The 21,195-nt window shown below is 35.5% G+C and overlaps 1 protein-coding gene and 1 pseudogene across 2 annotated transcripts in view; both read left to right on the forward strand.

The window, feature by feature from the left end:
* The window catches only part of GRID2 (glutamate ionotropic receptor delta type subunit 2), a 1,244,993-nt gene that overhangs the window by 1,031,300 nt on the left and 192,498 nt on the right, over window positions 1–21,195 (forward strand). For both annotated transcript variants that reach the window (XM_006910734.1, XM_006910735.1), the window contains one exon: window positions 11,564–11,759. In XM_006910734.1, the coding sequence (XP_006910796.1) occupies window positions 11,564–11,759 (196 nt within the window). The remainder of the gene's footprint in view (window positions 1–11,563; window positions 11,760–21,195) is intronic.
* LOC112478913 lies at window positions 10,193–10,311 on the forward strand (annotated as a pseudogene).

Raw genomic sequence — 21,195 nt, forward strand, 5'->3', positions numbered from 1 at the left:
GGTGGGATGATCCTTTGGTCCCGTTGTACTTAGCCAGAAAAGATGATGCCAGACAGAGAAAATTTCCTTGGTGGGGAGACCAAGTCCTGCACAGAGAGAAGAGGGTTCTTTGGCAGAGAGTATAGAAAGAATTCAACACACATGCCAAAGTTTACTGGAGAAGGGGTAACACTCCACAGACGAGTGTGGTCTCCTCTCAGAGGCAAAGAGTGAGAGAACCTAAGAGAGACTCAGAAGGACAGAGACAATAGCTAGAGAAGAGGACAATGAGAGAATAAAGGCCCAGAGAGGGACTGAGAGAAAGACATTGAGAGGGACAGAGTGAAGGAACTGAGAGGGACCTGAGAGTGTTCAGGGAATTCAGTTCATATATCATTCTTTAGTTCCCATGAATTACAGTTTAAAGACTTTGTTTGCCATTTCCTTTGATGTAGGCTTACAGTGAGGTGGGGGGGGTGAGGGGGAGAATATGTAGTGTGAAAGGCCTGCTGGCATTTGCCAGCCTTTAATCCATAGATTCCCTATGGTTTTAACCATAGAGAATGAACGATTTTATTTTGTGTAGGGCAGCCACTTAAAGACTCTCTTTTTCCTGTTTCTCCTTCACAGGTGTGGGAAGTGAGTTGTTAGCAATCCCAGCAGAAATCTTCCTTTGTTCTGTAGATGTCCTCCTGGCCTGGCTGCAGAGCTGATCAGCATGTTGTAATCTCTGAATGTAGCTTGGTTTAACACTTTAGTTCTATTGCCTCCTCTCTAACTTAATACCACTTTGTATCTTAGTTTTCTGTCTTTAAAAATGTGATTCATTCCTTCTCTCACTCTACAAATATTTGTTTCACATTTTTAATTAAGATATTTAATGTCCCTTCAACTATATAATTCTATATCAACTACTCAAATAGGTATCTTGTTAAATAAGGTCTGAGATAACCGATAAAAATGTATTCACATAGACAACTTAATAAAAGAAATCCTAGATTGAAAGGCAAACCTGAAAGAAAACTCCATGTTACCATATCTTATCTTTTTTTTTTTTTTCTGTTTTTCTAATCCATCTTTCTTTCCTGTCCTCTATCATGCTATAGATCTTGGTGTGTTAATCTCTGCCCTCCCCTAAGTATCTGTTTGACCTCATTAGTTTTCTGAACTTCTTAGTTCCTCCACAAGCTCCTGTCATCTAAAGATAGTTTATTTTTAATAGCTTTCTCTTCCATTCCAACACACACACATACAAGCACATGCGTGCGCGCGCGCGCACACACACACACACACACACACACACACACCTACTACAGCCCCTATTTCTTAAAACCTAATCTTTCAACCTAAGGACAAAGCTGAAAATTACCAGATGCCTTAAATCACAAAAAATCATGGGAAAGGTAAAAAACAAGATCTGTGGCCAGCTGGCTGGGCTGTTTTTTCGGATGAAGATTGTCATTTTCTGAGAAAGATGCTGCAGAACTCTCAAGATTTGCTGCTTAATGCAGGGAGCGGAGGCACTTTTAGAAAACAGTTTGCACATTTATAATCTGAGTGGCTGTTAATAAGACCCGAGACTCTGAGCTTCAGGATATGCATTTTATATCTTCTCTTAGTAGGAAGGCCTCAAAAAGGCAATACTACCTATTTGAGAATAGAGGATAATTTCTCTGAATGATTCTAAAAAAAAATAAAATAAAAAATCTTCATTTGGAGAAATCCACAAATCTACTGCACTGGAAAGAAGGAAAGCATCTTTGTATTTGGGAAACTTTAAGTTAATAGAAACTTGGTGCCCTCCTCTGAATTATGAAGAGCCAGGATTTTTGTTTTTAGTTAGATTCATTAGAATCTTCACTGAAACAATGACCTTCCACCTTACTTTGACAATGATGTTTCATGGAGTTTTTAAATAAGCTATTAAAAGAGTCCTATTGTTGTTCCTTGTAACTTCTTTCTCTCTCATTGTTTCTTTCCATTATGAATAATCTAATAATGTGATTAATGTTTTAAGAGCCTTAAAAATCCTTATCGGAAAAAAATTATAAATTACTATTGAATCCTCACTTGAATCCACACTATATTTTATTTGGGTCATTGTTTCATGTAATAATATTCTGTATTATTATATCACAGCTTGTTAGTTGTCCATATGTGAGGCAGTGATCAATGGTTCAATGTCATCCTTGGAGAGTGTATTGAATAAAGTTTTTTTCCATAAGTCAGGGCTGGCCCTGATTCTAATTAACATTTTCAACTTTAATTTGAAGTATGGAATAGGGAGTAAGCTTATTAAATATGCAGATTACTTTATTGAGTAGGGGTGATTATTGACTAGAAACACACTAGAAGAATTCATAAGAACCTTGACAAATTAAACAAGGTGATTAGAAGTCAGATGAAGTTTAGTAGGAACAAATATGTGATAATTCACTCAAATGTGGAAAAAAACTATATATCTATGATAGTTGAAAATTTGAGGATGAAGGCAATTTCAGAATGAATCATCTGTCAATTATAAATCTGAAAAGTAGCATTGGTGTTTATAAAGAAAATGACCAAAGTCACCTAGCAGTGTAAACGTCGTTCAGGCCTTTTAAAAGGCTACCATGACCTATTTATAAGGTCCATAAATGATGCAAAAACTGCAATAGAAGAGAAAAAATAAGGCTTAGTTGACAACAATGTAACAAAGTAAGTAATATATCCTGTGGGTAAGATCTAAAGGAATTTAGTGTTTAATTCGACAAGAAGAAAGATAAAGGATGAAAATGAAGTGTTTGGTTACATAAAGAAATAATATTCTAGAGGTGGTGAATAGCAATTGTCCATTTTCTCTGAGAACAAAATGAGAGGCTAATGTGAAATAGATGGTTTTTAGGTTAGGCTTGAGTAAAGACTTCTTGGTGTTAATTTTTCTAAGTCATTAAAATGCACTAGAAAGAAAAATAAAGTCTGGTTTGAAGGCTCATTTATGTGCCTTAAGGTACATAACTGAATTAAATGATAACTCCAGAAATTCTTTCAACGCTGATGTTATGATTCTATTAGGATTCTTCCTTAATACTATTTAGAAATTTGTTGGTCCTCAGGAGAATTTATGGGAATTAGTCAAGTCCTTCTTGTATTTTCAGTGATATAGGAACATAAAAATCCGCTATTCTACTATTGAAGTCTATTGGATTTTTCGAGTATGTCGTCTTAACATAAATTTTATAAATAGCTGACAAGCAATGGTAACATAATGAAAAAAGTATTCTAAAGAAGTTTAGAGCACAAAAACCTGAAGCTGTCTTTCATCTAATTTGCCCCGTTGTACCATAAAAGGGCAGGTATGAGTGTAGGTGAAGGACAGGAGTCGGGAGAGGGACAGAGCAGAGGGACTGCAGAAGGCTGCACCACGTAGGCCTTAATTGAGTGTCCCACATGGAGCCACCCTCATCTGCTGACCTTCTTCTGTAAATCAACAATCCTCTTTGACTCTCATATGGCCCTACTTTAAAGTACCCTTTTTATCCCAGGAGGCTCCCTTGGAAAATTCTCCCTGTCTCAACAAGTAAAGAAGTCTTAGCCCTCTGCCCTGCCTGGTATCATTCAAACTTGTTGGCCTCAGACTTTTAGGAGTGTGCTGTCTTGAGTAGGTCAAAATTCTGGCACCATGAGAGGCAGGAAGACACAGTAATTTCAGTGCTAGTACATTCTCCCCTCTAGAGATAGCTGTGACTGGGCTCCTCCTGAACTACCTTGCCCCATACATTTTGTTTTTAGTCTATACAATCTAATCTTCTATGAGAGAATCATGTTTCTTCTACTAACATGACTTTGACCTTAATCTTTTAAAGGTAAGAAACCTAGCATTATTGCACTCAAAAACATTTAGCTCTTTCCTGGGCCTGCTTTCCTTGAACTGTGGCATTCTCATGCATTTAAAATAGTTCTCATGGAGCTTTTCAGTATGGACTAAGCCATTTGCAAGCCAAATTTTCTTCTGATATCAAAGAGTATTAGAGTCCTGCTTACCCCATTATTTACCCTCGATACCCTTATATTTTATCAGACCTTCTTTACAAATTTGTGTCTGAGGAATCTGGGGGAATTTCCCTGAGGAAAACAAGCTACTAAGATACAGAATGTGGTTTTCCAAAGGACCAGTGGCCATTGACTATGCTACAAACAGGAAGATGGAAAACCTTTCTGCGGCGCTTATTTTGTTTTCCTATAACTAAAGCATATGTATTCTTTCTCCAATTTAAATACTCAACCCTTAAAAGAAAAAAATCCTAAAATTTAATTTTCTGTAATAATACTCAGTATTATTTAATTTTGTAAATTATCAAAGTTGACTGTTCTCTCCTTATTCTGGTGCTTATTTCTTCTTTAGCTACTCAAATTGTAATTTCTTTTGTATTTTTTAAACATTTCAGTTAGCAGAGTTAGTTTAGCAATATTTCTTACTGTTCAGCTTACTTCTGATATTTGAGCCAGAAATCACTCATCAAACCAACCACTACCTGTCTGCTCTATTTCCACACTGCTTAGATAAGTGTTCCTTCAGGGACATTTCACTTTGTACCTGGTCATATCTCTAACAGAATCATGGACTATAACCTCAGCTTTTCCAAATACTTTGTTTTGGTCCTGTTTGTTTGGATTTTCTTTGAATTTCTCTTGCCTCTGAATTTATTTTACATACATGGCAAAATACTTTCACTGGAAATCTGATAAAGTCTTTAAATTTTTTAAATTAAATTTATTGGTTAATAAAATTATACAGGTTTCAAGTGTACAATTCAATGATACATCATATGTATATTACATCATGTGTTCACCATCTAGAGTTAAATCTTTCTGTCATCATATATTTAACCCCCTCTTTCCTTTATCTACTTCTCTCCTCCCCACTTTTCCTCTGGTAACCACTAAACTGTTGTAACTGACTTTGTTACAGGGGAAATTTCCAAAGCTCCCTTTAAAATAATGGGATTTTTTTTAGTTTTTAATTACAAAATATTATACTGGGCATGATTAGTCACCCACAAAATGTCTGATGATGTATAGTAAAATACCCAATTCTACGCAATGCTAGCTTAATGGGAATGCTGGTTTTTTCAAGATTAAAGTATCTTTTTAGTAATGAAGAGTAGCCAAAACAAGTAAGTTTCATGGATTGTTGACTACTTTCCAGATTCTGGGCTAGGTTCTGAATTTCAAAGATGAATTTTTAAAAAGTAATAATTCTGAGAATCAATAATGTATATTCTAATGAGATAGACAAAGAAGTAAAATTTCATAACACAATGTTAAAATATGAACATATTCTAAGTATTAGAAGAGCACTAGGGAGGCTGTGGAGTTTGATCTCGTGCTGAGAAAACATCTACCAAGACATGGAGCTGTGAAAAAACAAGGAATGAGGATAGGATGTTTGCCTTATAATATGAACGTGAATGAAGCGAAAGATTGTTTCTGAGAAAAGAAAAAGAAATTGGCCAAATTTTTGAAGGATCTTATATACTAGGGAGTTCTAAGGACAGTGGGCTACCTAGAAACTATTTAAATAAGGCAGGGATAGGATCAGATTTGCATATCAGAAAGAACACTTTATCTTTGGTGCAGAGAGGATAGATTAGAGGTAGGTGAGAGTAGAGATAGGAAAAAGGCTTAGAAATAATTTTCCAGGTAAAATTTATGAGGATATTGGTGATGGAAAGGCAAAGGTAGTGACAGACTTGCAGTATGGTAAAATCTACGGAACTTGATGAGAGATTAGATGGGGTGGGGGTGTTACAGAGAAAGGCCATTGGTGAGAAAGAGGGATTAGCTGAGAATTAATCTAATTGGTGGGAAAATAAGGAAATGGCAATTCCAGAAACCATAGAGAACAAAATAATAGTAATAACAGTAATAAAATTAATAATCACAACTACCAGTAATTGAGCACTTACAGAGAGCTAACTACTAAGCTAAGTGTCTTATATGCAATATCCACTGCAAACTTCCAGATACCTTATTACATAATTATTATTTCCTCCTGTCTAATAGGCAAAGAAGTGACAATTTGGGACGTTTAAATAATTTGTCCAAGGAATGAAACTCAAATCTTTATGTTTTTCTAAACCCAGTTGCTTAGAAACTAAGCAGTTGCTCAGTGCACAGCTGTTGGCAGTACCTCTCAGTGTCAGGCTATCTTCCCTGACCACCTCAGACCATTTTCCAACACTTTGCATGCTCATTAGGTCTCAGTGACACTAATTCTCACTCTGTTGGCATATTGGTTGTGCTTTTAAGTTGTAAATTTCAGATCACTTTTTTATGCTGGAAAGCCTGCCTCTGTGCTGGACGTACAAAAGCTCTCAGCTGCTGCAGCCAGTGAACAGTAATGGGCACCAGGCAGGCTGTTTATGTGGTTACTAAGGGATCTTGGGACTACAATATCTGTCCTTTGGCAGATACTGAAATCAGCATCCAGAGGAGGAAGCTAGGGAGAAAGTGTGAGGGGAAAATCCTGAACTGAGTTGGAGGATACTTTTACTATACCCTACTTGTGCCCCTTCTACTGTCATCCCTCTTTGCCTGAAGCATTTAGTGTCTAGCTTATCAACCAAATTCCATTATTTCATCCCCAGAAGAAAAATCCCTTCTGATGTGACAACTTGAGTTGACTTGTTCCATTCCATGAAAGATGGGATTAGACTTACAATTCTCCAGAGCTAGAACTCTTGTCATTTGTTGGTGAGCACTCCATACAAACAGGCTCAAATGTTTAAAAGAAAGGAAGGAAGAAAGAGATAAAGAGGGAGAGAGAGAGAAAGAGAGGGAGAGAGAAAGAGAGAGAGAGAGAGAAAGAGAGAGAAAGAAAGAAAGAAAGAGAGAGAGAGAGAGAGAGAGAGAGAGAGAGAGAGAGAGAGAGAGAGAGAGAGAGAGAGAGAGAGAGAGAGAGAGAGAGAGAGAGAGAGAGAGAGAGAGAGAGAGAGAGAGAGAGAGAGAGAGAGAGAGAGAGAGAGAGAGAGAGAGAGAGAGAGAGAAAGAAAGAAAGAAAGAAAGAGAGAAAGAGAGAGAGAAAGAAAGAAAGAAAATGATAGAGAAAGAGAGATAAAGGGAGGAAGGAAGGAAAGAAGGAAGGGAGAGAGGGAGGAAAGAAGGAAGGAAGGAAGGAAGGAAGGAAGGAAGGAAGGAAGGAAGGAAGGAAGGAAGGAAGGAAGAAGGGAAAGAAGGGAGAAAGGCAGGCAAGAAGAGAAATAATCGAGATGGAAAAGAGGTTTATGGGAGATTTTTTAAAGTTTACATAGGTAAGATCTAGTCTTTTGTTAAAGAAAAATAGGTAAAAATATGAGGGAAAGTTCACCGAAGGAAGAATAAGCATTAGATTTTTAAATAGTTGAAAATTTAGAAATGTATTTTTATCAACACATTTATTATAATGTAATTTCATTAACACAGTCATATAAATGTCCCAAAGAGTTTGCTATGAAGAAAGTTATGACCATTTGAATCATAGATTCAATCTTTTACTAGGAAAGGAAATGAGAAATTAGTTTTGACTTCGATTCATGAATCTCTTCTTCAACAATATTTTAAGAGGTTATCCTGCTCCACAATCATACACACACAGATCTATTAATAACCATTACGCAAGGCATTATAAGGAGAGGAATCGTTATAATAATGATCTTCATATAAAAATAATAGATAAGTTGTTCGAATATTGATGTGACAAGTGTGACAATAACTCCTTGAAGAGGATACTGTTATTCTCTCCATTTACAGATGAGGAAAGTAAGGTTCACAAGGGTACCTAACATCACATAACTCACAAATTAACAGATCTGCTTGATTTTAAAATCTAATCTACCCAATGTCAAAGCTATTGCTATCAGATATATCAGACTATCCCATGTGTCAAAATTAATTTTCAATGCTTGAAGGGTTTTAAATGTTTTCTTTTCTCGTGGAAAGAGTTTGAAATCAGCCTAGATTTGCTCAAATTCCTAAAGTTTACAGAGTGCCCTAAATTAAAATTTCCTAGTATTTGTAATGTTTATGCAAATAACTATATATCATTTACCTACCAACTCTCAGTATTGTTTGGTACCCAGATCTCTAGTCGTCTAGGAAATTACTATGAGGAATAAAAGAAGAATCTCAGTAAGATGATGAGAAAATAAGGCTGATTAGAGCGGCAAAGCTCTCATTCACCAGTTATAGTTACAGACACTCATTTTTTACTCTATGTGCATGACTGGGAGTGTGGATTTGGAAGGGGGGCTCAGGCTTAATGGATTCACAGAGTGATAATTCAGTGAGTTTTATGTGAGTATATGTGGATTTTGTGTGGTTAGGTGGAGAAATGGAATATCCTAGTATGAGTGTATTCAGAGTTAACTCTTTTCTAGTATGCTCTAGATTTTCCCATTCCTTCTATGGCCTGGGTAAACATTGCCAATTGTTTAAAAAGAAATGTCAATATGTTCCATGGTAAATTAATTTATATATTAGATTCTTAATTATTTTAGAATTGTTTTGCATTTTAAAACAATTTGGCATGTCTCAAATCCACCTAGTTATTGACCTTCGGATACAATGTTTGAGAATTCCCACTTGTAGTGTAACTTACTAGATTTCTTTTAGAGGATCATAATATAGGCTGTAACATTTCTGCTGACTTTGCTCTAAAATCTTATTAGCATGAAAATAACAAAATGACCACTTATAATAGGCACTCCCTTTCTGTGCTGGGCTCCTGAAACAGCCTTCTCTTTCTATAATAAGCTATTTGAGCTCACTTCATTTTGTTTTATTTATTTTTTTTTGTCACCTTTGTTACTATCTTGGCGTACTATAATGGAATGATACTGATTAGATAAGTTATAATTTTTATTGCAAGCATATCTCAAGGCAAATTTGTAAGCTGAACTTGATATAGGAAATGAAGCTATAGGGAACATACCTTCGTTCTAAGGTATAAAATACTCTGCTATTCTGAATTTAAAGTATGTTGAAAATAAACTGCCTTTTTTTCTGGCATCAAGAACTTCACATAAGTGATATATTAAGATATTTCTTTTAAAAAATCATTGCATACAAAAGAGTTTCACCAACTAAATTCTGTATTATAATTCTATATTCAAGTTGTAAAGATAACATTAAGATGATGCTGTGTTATAAAAACCTGATTATGTTAAAGATACCAACATTTGATTTCATTGTCTTTTCATGGAAAATGAAGAGAGAGTGTTAATTTATTTCGGAGTATTTTACTAGTATGAGTATTTGAGCAAACCAGTTAGGTATTTAAACATAGGCATAAAAAATTTTCACCCCTAGACTCTGATCTTAGTACCACCAAATTGAAACTTAACAATTATAATCAAGAGCGATTGCCAGGGCAAATATATGATGACAGAAGGAAATTTAACTTTGGCTTGTGTTCAGTTTACTTTTTAATTGTACACTTGAAACCCATATGATTTTATTAACCATTGTCACCTCAATAAATTTAATTTAAAAAGGAATGATTACCAGAACCATTTAGGCAGCAAGCGACCAATCCTATTCTGAGAGGGTTTCTGCTGAACCCTAACATGGCCTTCTCCGGCTGTAGACCTTCAGGTTCTAGAAGATGAAAACTCTGTACACTTCCCTAGCCTAGGCCCTTGTATTAATAGAAATTAAAGGAATGGGCCTATTATAACCCATATAGATATATTTCATTTCTTTCCTGTGTTACCATTTTAGAGCATCCTCCACTAAATATTAGGAAATATGTTAAACTGTTAATGTTTGAATACAATTTTAATCCTACAACTTGAAACAGCAATAAAAGAGAGCTAAATTGTTCTTTTGAATCAAAATTCTCATTGTTATACTATGACCAAGGTAATTATGGTATTTCCTAGGAACAAATGCCCTGTCACTCTGGTATTAAGTTATATCCTAGGTACATGTAGCACACTTATATTTCAGATTTTGCTATCTATTCTTCATTTATACTGCCACTTTACTGTATCTTTTATAAATGGTAGAATTACTTCAATAGTTGTAGAATATTCCAGAAAATTCTTTCCTTCAAATAGTGATTTTTAAGTGCATTATTTCATGCAGCAAAAGTATACAGCGGAAGTGAATTATCATGGTAGTTTCCATAAAGTAAATGATATACATCAATAACATAAATCTCAATAAAATGCAGATTTAAATTTTGCTCAAAGTAGTCTACGACCACACCACCCTGAACAAGCCCAATCCTGTCTGATCTTGGAAGTTAAGCAGAATCGGGCCTGGTTAGTACTTGGATGGGAGACCACCTAGGAAGACCAGGTGCCAGTATCTAACTTTGAACGGTATGCTAAAGACACATATTTGTTTTTAAATGTCATTCATTGGAGTTGGGCACCTACACAAATTCAGTGAGATCCAGTGGAATGGTACTTGGTTCTCTATGTCAGAAAGCATAGACTGGTTCAGAAACTCAAGAGTAAGGAAACTGACTACTTATTTAGAGATAACCTGGAAAAAGTAGATATCATCTAACTCAAAGATTGATTTGAAAATTCTAGAGCATTATTCTGTAAAAGAGAAAGCTGAAAACATATTTAGTTTTACAGAAGCATGAAATTAATTTCATTTGAATACAAATAAATACTTCTCTCTTCTTCCCTCCCTCTCCTTCTGTCTTTTCTGTCTCTCTCCCTGCTCCCCACCTCTCTCTCCCTCTCTCTCTGTTTCTCTTCCTCCTCTCTCTTCCTCTCTCTCCCCATCTTGCTCTCTCACACACACTGACACATAGACATTTAAAACAAATAATATAGCAAAATAAATATAGAAATAAGAGTCAGCATCTTGAAGTAGAAATAATATGGCCTTTGGAGCCAGTCAGATCTACATTTGAATTCCATCTCTATCCCTCACTGACTGCCACATTGAGCAAGTCCTTTATTATCTCAACTTAAGTTTCCTCATCTGTAAAATGTGTAAAATATATGAACATGAGGCATTACTGTGAATAATGTATGTCGACTGCCTGGCATTGTGTAATAGCCACTCAATAAGTAATGACTATTATAAATACTATTTTTTAAGTATACACTTGACCTCAAAACATGTTGTTTATGGAAAATATAATTATTTTATGAAAATATTTAAACCTTGCTACCTAAAGGAACATGGGCTTAAGGCTTATAGCATACTGAAATTTTTTTAAAAATTAAATAATATTATGGTTACCTAGCAATCTAATTTAGTTTGTCTTTGCTTTGATGGGATTGCTAGATTTCATTTATTTATATATGCATTTATTTATTGATTTTGCAATGAAGATTAACAAAAAAAGCATTGCCTTACCACTAAAAATTTCCACCTTTCCTTCACTAATGATTTTATCTTCTCATGATCCAGATAATTGTCATACATCCAAACAGCAATTCTCCTTACATATTACATCTTAATATTAATAAACAACAAATAAGAAAAGCAATTTGACATTTGTATTTACATATATTGCTCTTTGTTTACTTTAGCTTTATTTCTACTTGAAAATATTTATTATTCTTTCTTTTGTCTCTCATCTCTCCTAATAATCCAGGTCTCTCCAGGACCTTTCCAAACAGACAGACATCCCTTACGGCACGGTCCTGGACTCTGCAGTGTATGAGCACGTTCGCATGAAGGGAATGAATCCTTTTGAGAGGGATAGCATGTATTCCCAAATGTGGCGGATGATCAACCGAAGCAATGGGTCAGAGAATAACGTTCTGGAGTCTCAAGCAGGCATTCAAAAGGTACTGGCCATAGTTCTTCATTCATAGCCTACCATTTTGTCTTCTCTGTTGAAATTGCTAAGTTGAGATTGGTTAATTGTTTTTAATGTTAACTTCGACATAGAGTTTTCAGTTCAATTATATCTTCCATTGATTAAAGAAGATTTTGAGGTGACTCAGTATTCCAATAGAGGGAATCCAGAGCCCTCTATGGTATCTCTAAAGGATCTGTTTCCAGTGTAATCCAAAGCTAGAAGACGTGAGTTGGTATTTTGTTCAGAACAGGGTCAGAGACTTATACACATGAAGACTAAGAAGGTTTTTACAAATCAAATTCCAAATATCATTCAGGTTATCCAATTCTTTCAAATGATTCAGGGTATTTTTCTACACTACATTTGTTTTTAGATGAAAACCTTATATTTACTTATCATTATGTAAAGCTATCTGTGAGTAAAAGTTCATCTTGTGAACAAAGTTTCTGCAAATGACTGTTTCTATTTCCGAAAGTAAAAATTGTTATATCTTATCTTTATATAACCATAATATAGAAGTTATTTTACAAAAAAAAAAAAAAAAAAGAGGAAAGAAGCTTAGAAAGCAGTTCTTTGTGCGAAGAACAGGAAGCTAGTTTTTATTCTGGTCTATAGTTTATACATATGTATACAGAAGTAATTCTTTCTCGGGTCCCATCAATCTCCATGTAAGAACTGAATGATTTTTGCTTAAAATTATTTTAGTGGCTACACAGTGAAAATCACAATGGCTGATATTCAATAAATAATTATAGGATGAATGAATGAATAAATGAATGTCAATAACAGCTGCAATGGTAGTATACACTTTTTTCTCTGTGACCTTCCATAGTAGAACAATTTGGACCTCAAATCTGAGTTCCTTGTTCAAAATCAGACTCAATAATACCATATTGGAGAATGTTTTGATGACTATAAAAATTATTCTGCCACAGGTTCAAGCATTATTTCATGCCTTTTCATATGATATTCTATATCTGCTACTGCTATTGCTATGGCCCCCTAGAGTCAGCCTAGTAATTTTTGCAGTCACTATATTGATACTATTACTTAAAAAAAAGGATGATGCTCACATAAAGTTCTCTCCAAGTACTAATAATGCCTTTAAGGAAGTGAATGTCCTTAAAAAATTAGAAATGGCCTCTAACTCCTTCACCCTTATTGTATTTATTCCAGTTTCCCAGGGCCCACGTATTAATCCTTAAATGTTTCTTTATTGTTTTTCTCAAGAGGCCCATTGGCTCCTGGAAGTTTAATATGGTGTCCTTAAGTTAGTGGGGGTTGGGGGAAGGTGGGGAGAATGGGTGGGTAAATGGACATATATGTTGTCTGGGGAATAAGGGAGAGTATGCATTTTAGTGTTTAGTAGTTTCTCGTAGGATATAAATGAATATAACCTTCTGAATAAGTATACTAAATGGTTTTTGGAAGAGTTATTTTTTTCTTCGCAATGTCTACTGTTAAAAATAATTTTGTTTCCTTGAAGATGAGTATAAATTGAAATTCATCGTTTATATTTCCATTCCATTTTAGAAGCCAAAGCTCCCCACACTTTACAACCTTTTTCTATACCGTATTATTCTAAAGAAACTTTATTTTTTTCTCCCTGAAGACAGATTTCTAATCAAAAAAATTTTTTAAAAGCTTACATATTTACTCATTTATTATTTACTTATTCGTCCAATATTTGCTAAGTACCATTTTTATACCAAGCACTGATCTAGGAATTGGAGATAAACTTAACCACAGAGAAATGATCATTAGATTCATGAAATATAGTCTGGTGAGAGAGATAGAAATGGGAACTAAAATATATAATCAAACAAAATGAGTTAAATTTGATAAATGCCATGAAATAAACATATAGAGTGCTATTGTAGAAATTAAAGAAGGAATGAATCTACTTGAGGTACAGTTATCACATAAGGCTCCCTAAGAAGATAAAAAGAGTGGAAATAGTGAGACCATAAGAGACTCTTAAAACTTTCTGAAGTGCCCAGAAAAGTGGATACATGTAAACAAGGCCTTGTTTTATTCTTATGTTCTTATACACACACATAACTCATATCCCTTACATTCTTTGTATTACTACGAACTGGGTATACCACTTATATTCTTGTATTTCCAGAATAATATATAAATCATAAAGATATAGGATATCAATTGCCACTTAAAATCTTTAATAGTCATATATGTGTTAAGATATAGATGTATATCTTCTAAGGTCTTCAGCATTGTTTAAGAAAATCTCTCCTTTCCCAAGTACATATGTACAGTTTTCCACATTTTCTGGGTTTTTTTTTTTTTTACTTTTATGTTGTTTAACCATATGGAATTTAATTTGATATTTGTGTATACGTAAAAATAAATTTTAAATATTCACAGAGAATATTTCAACATGAGATTCCATGAAATAAAGGTGTCTTTGACTAGACCATTGATAATTTTGTGGCATGTTTTGAGAAATTGTGTTCACTATTCTTTAAGCTTTGCTGTTTCTCTTTTCTTTAAATATGTAGCCATTTCATCACCCTTCAATATGGATTAATATTTCTTATGTTGTTAAATGTCATACTTAAAAAAAAAATCCGTATGAAGAACAGAAAGAACTCTAATTATAGAGACAAACTATCTGGTTGTCTTTCCTGGTTCTTCCAGTTCTTAGCTGTATAACTTTGGGCAGGTCACTTGGCTTCTCTAAGACTCACTTTACCCATCTGTAAAGTGATCACAGTGTCGGAATCAAAAGCCTGGGCTTGGTAGGCACATCAACCTGGGTTTGAATTCTGTTCATTTTTGTTGTTGTTTAAATAAAATGTATAAATGTGACTAGCTAGTTACTTCAAATCTCTGGGCTCCAGGATTTTCGTCATGAATTTCTACCTCCTATGGTTTTGTCATTACTTTAAAAAAAAAAAAAAAATATATGTAGAAGCTTCAATAAATAGTATGATTAGAGCTATCAGCTCATAAGTCTAAAAATTACCTGAGAAAATACATATGAGGGATTTGTAACTACAAAGCATTATTATTTAATATTTCCTAAGTTAACTTAAAATTGTGACATAAAAAAAAGATAATGCAATAAAAGACCCAGAGAACGATTTCTATCCCCTGATAGTCTGCTGATAAAGAGGACTTATGAGTTTTGAGTATTTATACACCACATTTATTCAGTTTTCTGATTTACTAGAGGGGTAGTGAAGAATATCCTTAAGAATTCATAATGAAAAATACCAAAGTGAAATTTGCTTATACTACATATTTCTTTCAACCAAAATCACAGTCAAGTGAAAATTGATTACACAGAGAATAGGTAGTAATAGCAAAATGTATTTTGGTTCAGTTTGCAAGGTCTTGGCCAGTTTCTATAAAAACAAAACCAACCAACCAACAAACAATAACCTCACCGGGAGTTCATGAGACTGAGAACACTTGAAATGTAGTTGTGGCTTCTTCCGTGAGTAAGTTGTCTTATACGTATCACACAGAAGCTTCCTATTCTTTGTCAATGATTTCCTCAGAGGTTAATATTCCACAAAAGGCCAAACTTCTTCTGCAGTATCTTTGACAAGAATTTATATAAAAAAATATATATATATATATATATAGTAACTGCCTTACAGGAAAACTTGCACTATCGTGAAAAACAATCCTCACAATCTAATTATAACAAAATAGATCCAATTAATGTCACAGCTTGTGCTTGTTCTTAATTGTGCTACTAGTCTCATTAAGTTTCTTTTTCTTGAAGGTAGATCCTGATGCCTTCTAATATCTTCATTCTTCTCTTACCAAAGAAACCTGTTTAATGAGGATTAAGTCAATGAGTTCTGATCTACTATTCTTGGGAGACATTCACCTATACCAAAAGTAGCCTATTTAAACTAGAACAAATTTATTTTTGTTTTCCTCTTCCAAGGACTTTTTGCACAAATAGAAAAAGTGTGATTTGAATAATATAACCGAATTTTTAAATGTATTCATCCAACACTTGTTTATAGAGCACCTGTTTATAGAGCACCTGTATCAGCCAGTATTTTAGTCACTGGAGTGAACACAAATGAAAACAAAATGCCTTCATGGAGTTTATATTCTAGTGGAGGAAGCAGATAATAAGCAAGATAAATAAAATATGTTGTATTTCAGTAGTGATAAGTGTTAAGGAGAAAAATAGAGTAGGTGAGGGAGAGGAGGACATGGAGAAGATAAACTACTTTGTTACATCAGATGGCCAGGAAAGTCTTCACTAAGAAAGTGATACTGGAATAAAAACTTGAAGCAGATGGGGAAAGGAAGATGAGAGCGGGAAAGAGAAAGAGATATATATCTGCATGAAGTGTTTCCAGACAGAGGGGTCAGCCAATGCAAAGGCTGTAAGTGAGTGCATGCCTGGATATCCTAAGACTATGAGAGGTCAGTGCAGTTCCAGAAATAAGGGATAATATCAGAAGTGTAACAGGTCACAGAGGCAGAGGGCCAAGTGGTAGGAAGAAGGCAAATCATATAGGGTCTCGTTACTCATAGCATAGCCTGTGAACTAACTTGAAAGCTTGTTAGAATTGCAGACTCTTAGGCCCATCTCAACTCTTCTGAATGCAAATTTCATTCTAACAAGATTCATATGCATGATAAAGTCTGCGAAGTGCTAACACAGCGCTGTATGGAACATTTTATGTGGGCTTTTACTCCGTGTAAGATTTACTCTGTGTAAGATATGAAACATTGAAGGTGGCAATGTGGAAGCTAGAAACCAGTTAGGAGGCCATGATGGTGACTCAACAACATTCTAAATTACACCATCGAAAATCAATTTTTGTTAAAACCCAAATATATATTAGAAGACTATAACTTAAAGCTGTTATTAGCATTAGCACAATGATGGAAATTTAGTCTATCAGATTATTTTAGGAGGAACTGGGACATGAGACAGGTAATTTCTGAGAACAGATAAATTCTAGGTTGCGGATGAGGATCTGACTAGGAATGAAGGATCTGTGTGTAGCACTGATATAGAAATGTCTCTGGTTATTAAGAGGGCAATATTCATTGCTGGATAACCTATTATAACTCAGATGGTGAAGAACAAATTATTGCAGAACCTCAGCAATAAAGACTACTAGGGAAAAAAAAGAAATTCAGGATTCATAGTATTAGAAATCCTGTCCTAGTCAGATGATCTCAATGGTAAGTATATAATACTTCAGACTATATAGTTCAATGAGGTGTAAACTCTGAGGGATACCATAGCAACCAAAAAGTGGATGGTGATGCCGGCAGCAGCAGTATTGGATTGATTAGAAAGATAGCATCAATAACAGTTAAGTAGACTTAGTCTACTTAAGTCCCAGAGCAGTAAGGGGAAAGGGGAACTGACAAGGTTTAGGTGGGGCATCAAGGCTCCTGCCAAGAGCTGGGTTTCAGGGCTCAGCTCTAATCCTAGCTGGAAAACTGGAGGACTGAAATGAAAGCCAAGATGAAAGACTGGTTATATTAAATTGGCCCAAATCAAGGATTTTTGGAGAACTGAGGCAGAAAGGCAAACTTCAGACCCTATGCAATTGTGAGGAAAGTATACTCATTTTATTCATCTCTGGCTGAAAAATTGGGTGGACTGAACTTATTTCTTCAGCACATATTCAGGGAGCAACTATTATTTACCAGGCACTGTTATAGGCTTGGGAGGTATAATACAACAAGTGAAGTCCTTGCCCAAATAGATTATATTGTAGTGGAGAGAAAACAAGCACATAAATGTGTACTATAAAGGAAAAAATGGAAGGGTAAGAATGAAAGAGAGCAGAAGCAGAAACAGGATGTTGCCATCATATATTGGATGGTCTCAGAAGGCATCTCTGAGAAAGTAACATTTGAACAGAGACTTGAAAGAGGACAAGGTATGAGCCATAAAGATGGTAGAGAGAAAGGACAGGAAGTGCTTCAGGCAGAAGGAACGCTCACTGCAAAATTTCTATGGCAGAAGCTAGCTTAGTCTAATGGAGAGGACTATCAAGAAGACCAATGGTGCTGAAGCAGGTGCACAGAAGGAGTTTTGGGGGTGGTGGGACAAAGGGGTAAGAGATATCAAAGTGGGAGTTAGGCAGGATGGGGGCTGTTAAAAATGTCGATGCTTGGATCCCACTAAGGTTCCAGTTGTATCTTATTTGGGGAATGGAAAGCACCTGAAGATCTTAAAACCCTTCAGGTGATTCTCATTTATTAGAGGTTCAACATCACTGGTATAATATTTCGTGACGCATTTAAATGACTTTGACTTTTATTTTGAGATGGGAAACTAAGGGGAGAGTTGTGAGCAGAGGAGTGACACGATATGACTTACCTTTTAAAGGTCCACTCTTGGTGCTGTATGGAAAAGGAGAGGACATGGGGGAGGGAGTGTCAAGGCTGGAAGCAGACCAGTGAGGAGGCCACTGCAATACTCCGAGATACACTGTGGATGGACAAGAGCGATTATGGTAGAATTGGTGAGAAGTAACTGAATTTGAATATATTTTGAAGGTAGCTCTGACAAGATTTTCGAAAATATTGAATGTGGGGTATGGAAAAGAGGAGTTAAAGATGAATCCAATGTCTTTGTTCAAAGTAGTCGGAAGAATCAAATTGCCTTTTTTTTTTCGAGATTGAGAAAACTATGGAAAGAGCAGTTTTGAGGAGCCAAATTAGAAATTGTCTTTAATATGATAATTTATATGAAATGCTTATTAATTATCTAGATAAAGATGCCAAGAAAGCTGCTGCACATATGAGTTGGGTGTTCAGGAGGAAGTTCTAGGTGGAGATAAATATTTGGAGAATATTAGCATAGAGTTTATATTTAAAGTAATAAAACTCGATGATATCACCAAGGATGTGTGTGTATCTATAGAAGAAAGATACCTGAAGAGTAATCCCTGGGAGAATTTAGCCTTTAGAGAAGGGAAAGATAAAAAGAGTATAAAAGAGTCAAGGAAAGATCAGCCAGTGATGCAGGACAAAAACTAAAAATGGTTGTTTAAAGACAAATTTAAAAAGTGTTTCAAGGAATTTCAAATTATCAACTGTCTGTCAAATGATGCTCGTGGATCAAGTATAATGAAGACTGAAAATTAATGATTTATTGGCAACCAGCAGATCTTGACAGGAGCAGATCTGGTAGAGAAAAAGGAAAAGATATTAAAATTACACTGGAGAGAAAAAAGAACGAGAAGTGATTCAGAGGAGATTATGAGAATAGGTACATTTTATAGAAGCTTTGCTAAAAGGAAATGTTGAGTAATGGAAGGGGTTCCTGGAATGGAATGTGAGGTTTAGGGGAAATTTTTTATGAAATAAATATACAATATCTGTATATTGATAGATGATACAGTAAGGAAAACTCATGATGCAGGATAGTAACAGGAGACCTGTCCTTGAGTAGATAAGTAATGGGTGCCAGTGCACAAGTGGAGGGTTTAGACTTAGGAGCACAACCTATCCACAATAATGTTACCAAAAAAAAGAAAAAAACAAGTTTGGCTGCTTGCTGCTCAAAAGCCAATACTTGAGAGGCAAGTGTTGAGTGAAGAGGAAAGCTTGCTTTATTCAGGAAACCTCCAGCCTGGGAAGACAGCGCACTAATGTCCAAAGGCCACCTCTGAAGTTCTGGACCAAGCAGAGGAGTTTTAAAGGGAGGAAGGGGAGGAGGAGTTCCAGGGAACTGAGTCACAGATTATGCTCTTTCACACCAGACTCCTGGGCACCAGCAGCTGGTTGAAGCTACCCTAGAGACAGTCCTTCCTTCTGCAAAAGAAATTCATAAATTATCTTCTATACCCTGAAGTTATCTCTTCCTGCTGGACAAAGAAACAGCACATCAGCAACACAAAATTACACTATGAGAATAAGAAGAGTTGAGCAAAAAGTGTGGGTAACATGTGAACAAAGACCTAATTAAGAATTAAATTATTTAATGATAGCTGCCCAAAATACTAGGGGTATTAAAATTACAAGAGTTTGGCTACAGTAAGAGGAGAAAAGATAGAGCATGTGGGCAGACATGCAGATAGTTGGAAGGTAAAGTGGTGGGAACAAGTGAAAGTTTGTTTTAGATTACTTGTATTTACTAAAGGAAACAGGAAGCAAGACCATTACCAAAGTGTAAGCAGCAGGATAGAAACTATGGGAATTTAAAGAGAAGATAGGAATGGTTGCTATGGAGAATGGGAAAGACAGTAGACTAGTGAAATGTAATGGGATTCCTAAAAAAGACTAAAGGCCCTTTTGCAGTTATAGTCATGACTATAAATTGGGACCGATCAGCATAATCGTGGGTTTTTCTCTAGCCATCTTTAGCTGCCTGAATGTAAATATGGAGTTGACAGAGAGTCCGAGGTGGTGGTTGTTAGATAAGCATGGTAGAAGAGAATGGGTGAGAGTGTCGAAATGTATGCAAATGAATTATCATTATTATGAATTATGAAATCTGAGCTGTATTAGAAGAAAGTGATGGCACAAAGGAGATTGAGGATACCAAAAAGATGGCATGAACAATGGACTGTAGGTCTGGATGGAACTGAAGAATTGTTGGAGTCAGTGAACCAGAGGGCAAGGACAGGATTGGAAATAATATGAATTTGGTTGTGTGATGAGACATTTGAAATTGAGATGATAAAGAGAGTGCTGGTATTGGAAATGATATGACATGGGAGTGGGTGGCTGAGGTAAGAGAAAAGACACAATCTTTGGAGAAGAGGAAACCAAGAGACTGAGAAGCCCACTACTAAAATGAGATATCTATATGAATAATTAAATCACCAAAAATAACCACAGGACTGGTGTTTGAGAGAGTGACAGCAAAATGACAAAATCTTCAAGCAATGTTGGAGGAATGACAAAGTCAGCAGATGAGTGCACTAAGAATGAGTAGCAGGTAGTAAGTATAGTAATAGCATGACCTTCAAAGATAGAGGACTTTAGAGACAAGGGTCTATAAGTGGTTCAGGGGGAAAAGAGAACAACTACTCCCTTATTCAGCCCCAGTGGTGTGAATCTTGTAGAAGAGAAAAAGCCACCACTTCGGAAGACCACAGGTAATGTGGAACTGGCAGAGGAGAAGCAGGCTCTACTTAGCAAATGAAGGTAAAAGGAAATTTTTAAAAAACAGATTGAAAAATATATGCCAGGGTGACTTATGTCCTGGTTCAGGACAGTCTCGATTTTGCCAGGTGTCTCACTGTTATTTTTAACAGCATCCCTGCAATATTGTGATTTGTAATAAAAAATATTTTGGGGGTCTTCCTCCAGTTTCTGGCCTAGAGCTCCTAAAACCCTTGGAATTTCCTAAGTGAGGAGAGCAACAAAAGTTTTTTTTATTATGTTAATGAGTAACATTTGGACTGCACGGAAGACTAAGGCTGGTTGCCAGGGAAAACAACCTAGGGACT

Source organism: Pteropus alecto, unplaced genomic scaffold (assembly GCF_000325575.1).
Source record: "Pteropus alecto unplaced genomic scaffold, ASM32557v1 scaffold63, whole genome shotgun sequence".
NCBI classification, from domain to species: Eukaryota; Metazoa; Chordata; class Mammalia; order Chiroptera; family Pteropodidae; genus Pteropus; species Pteropus alecto.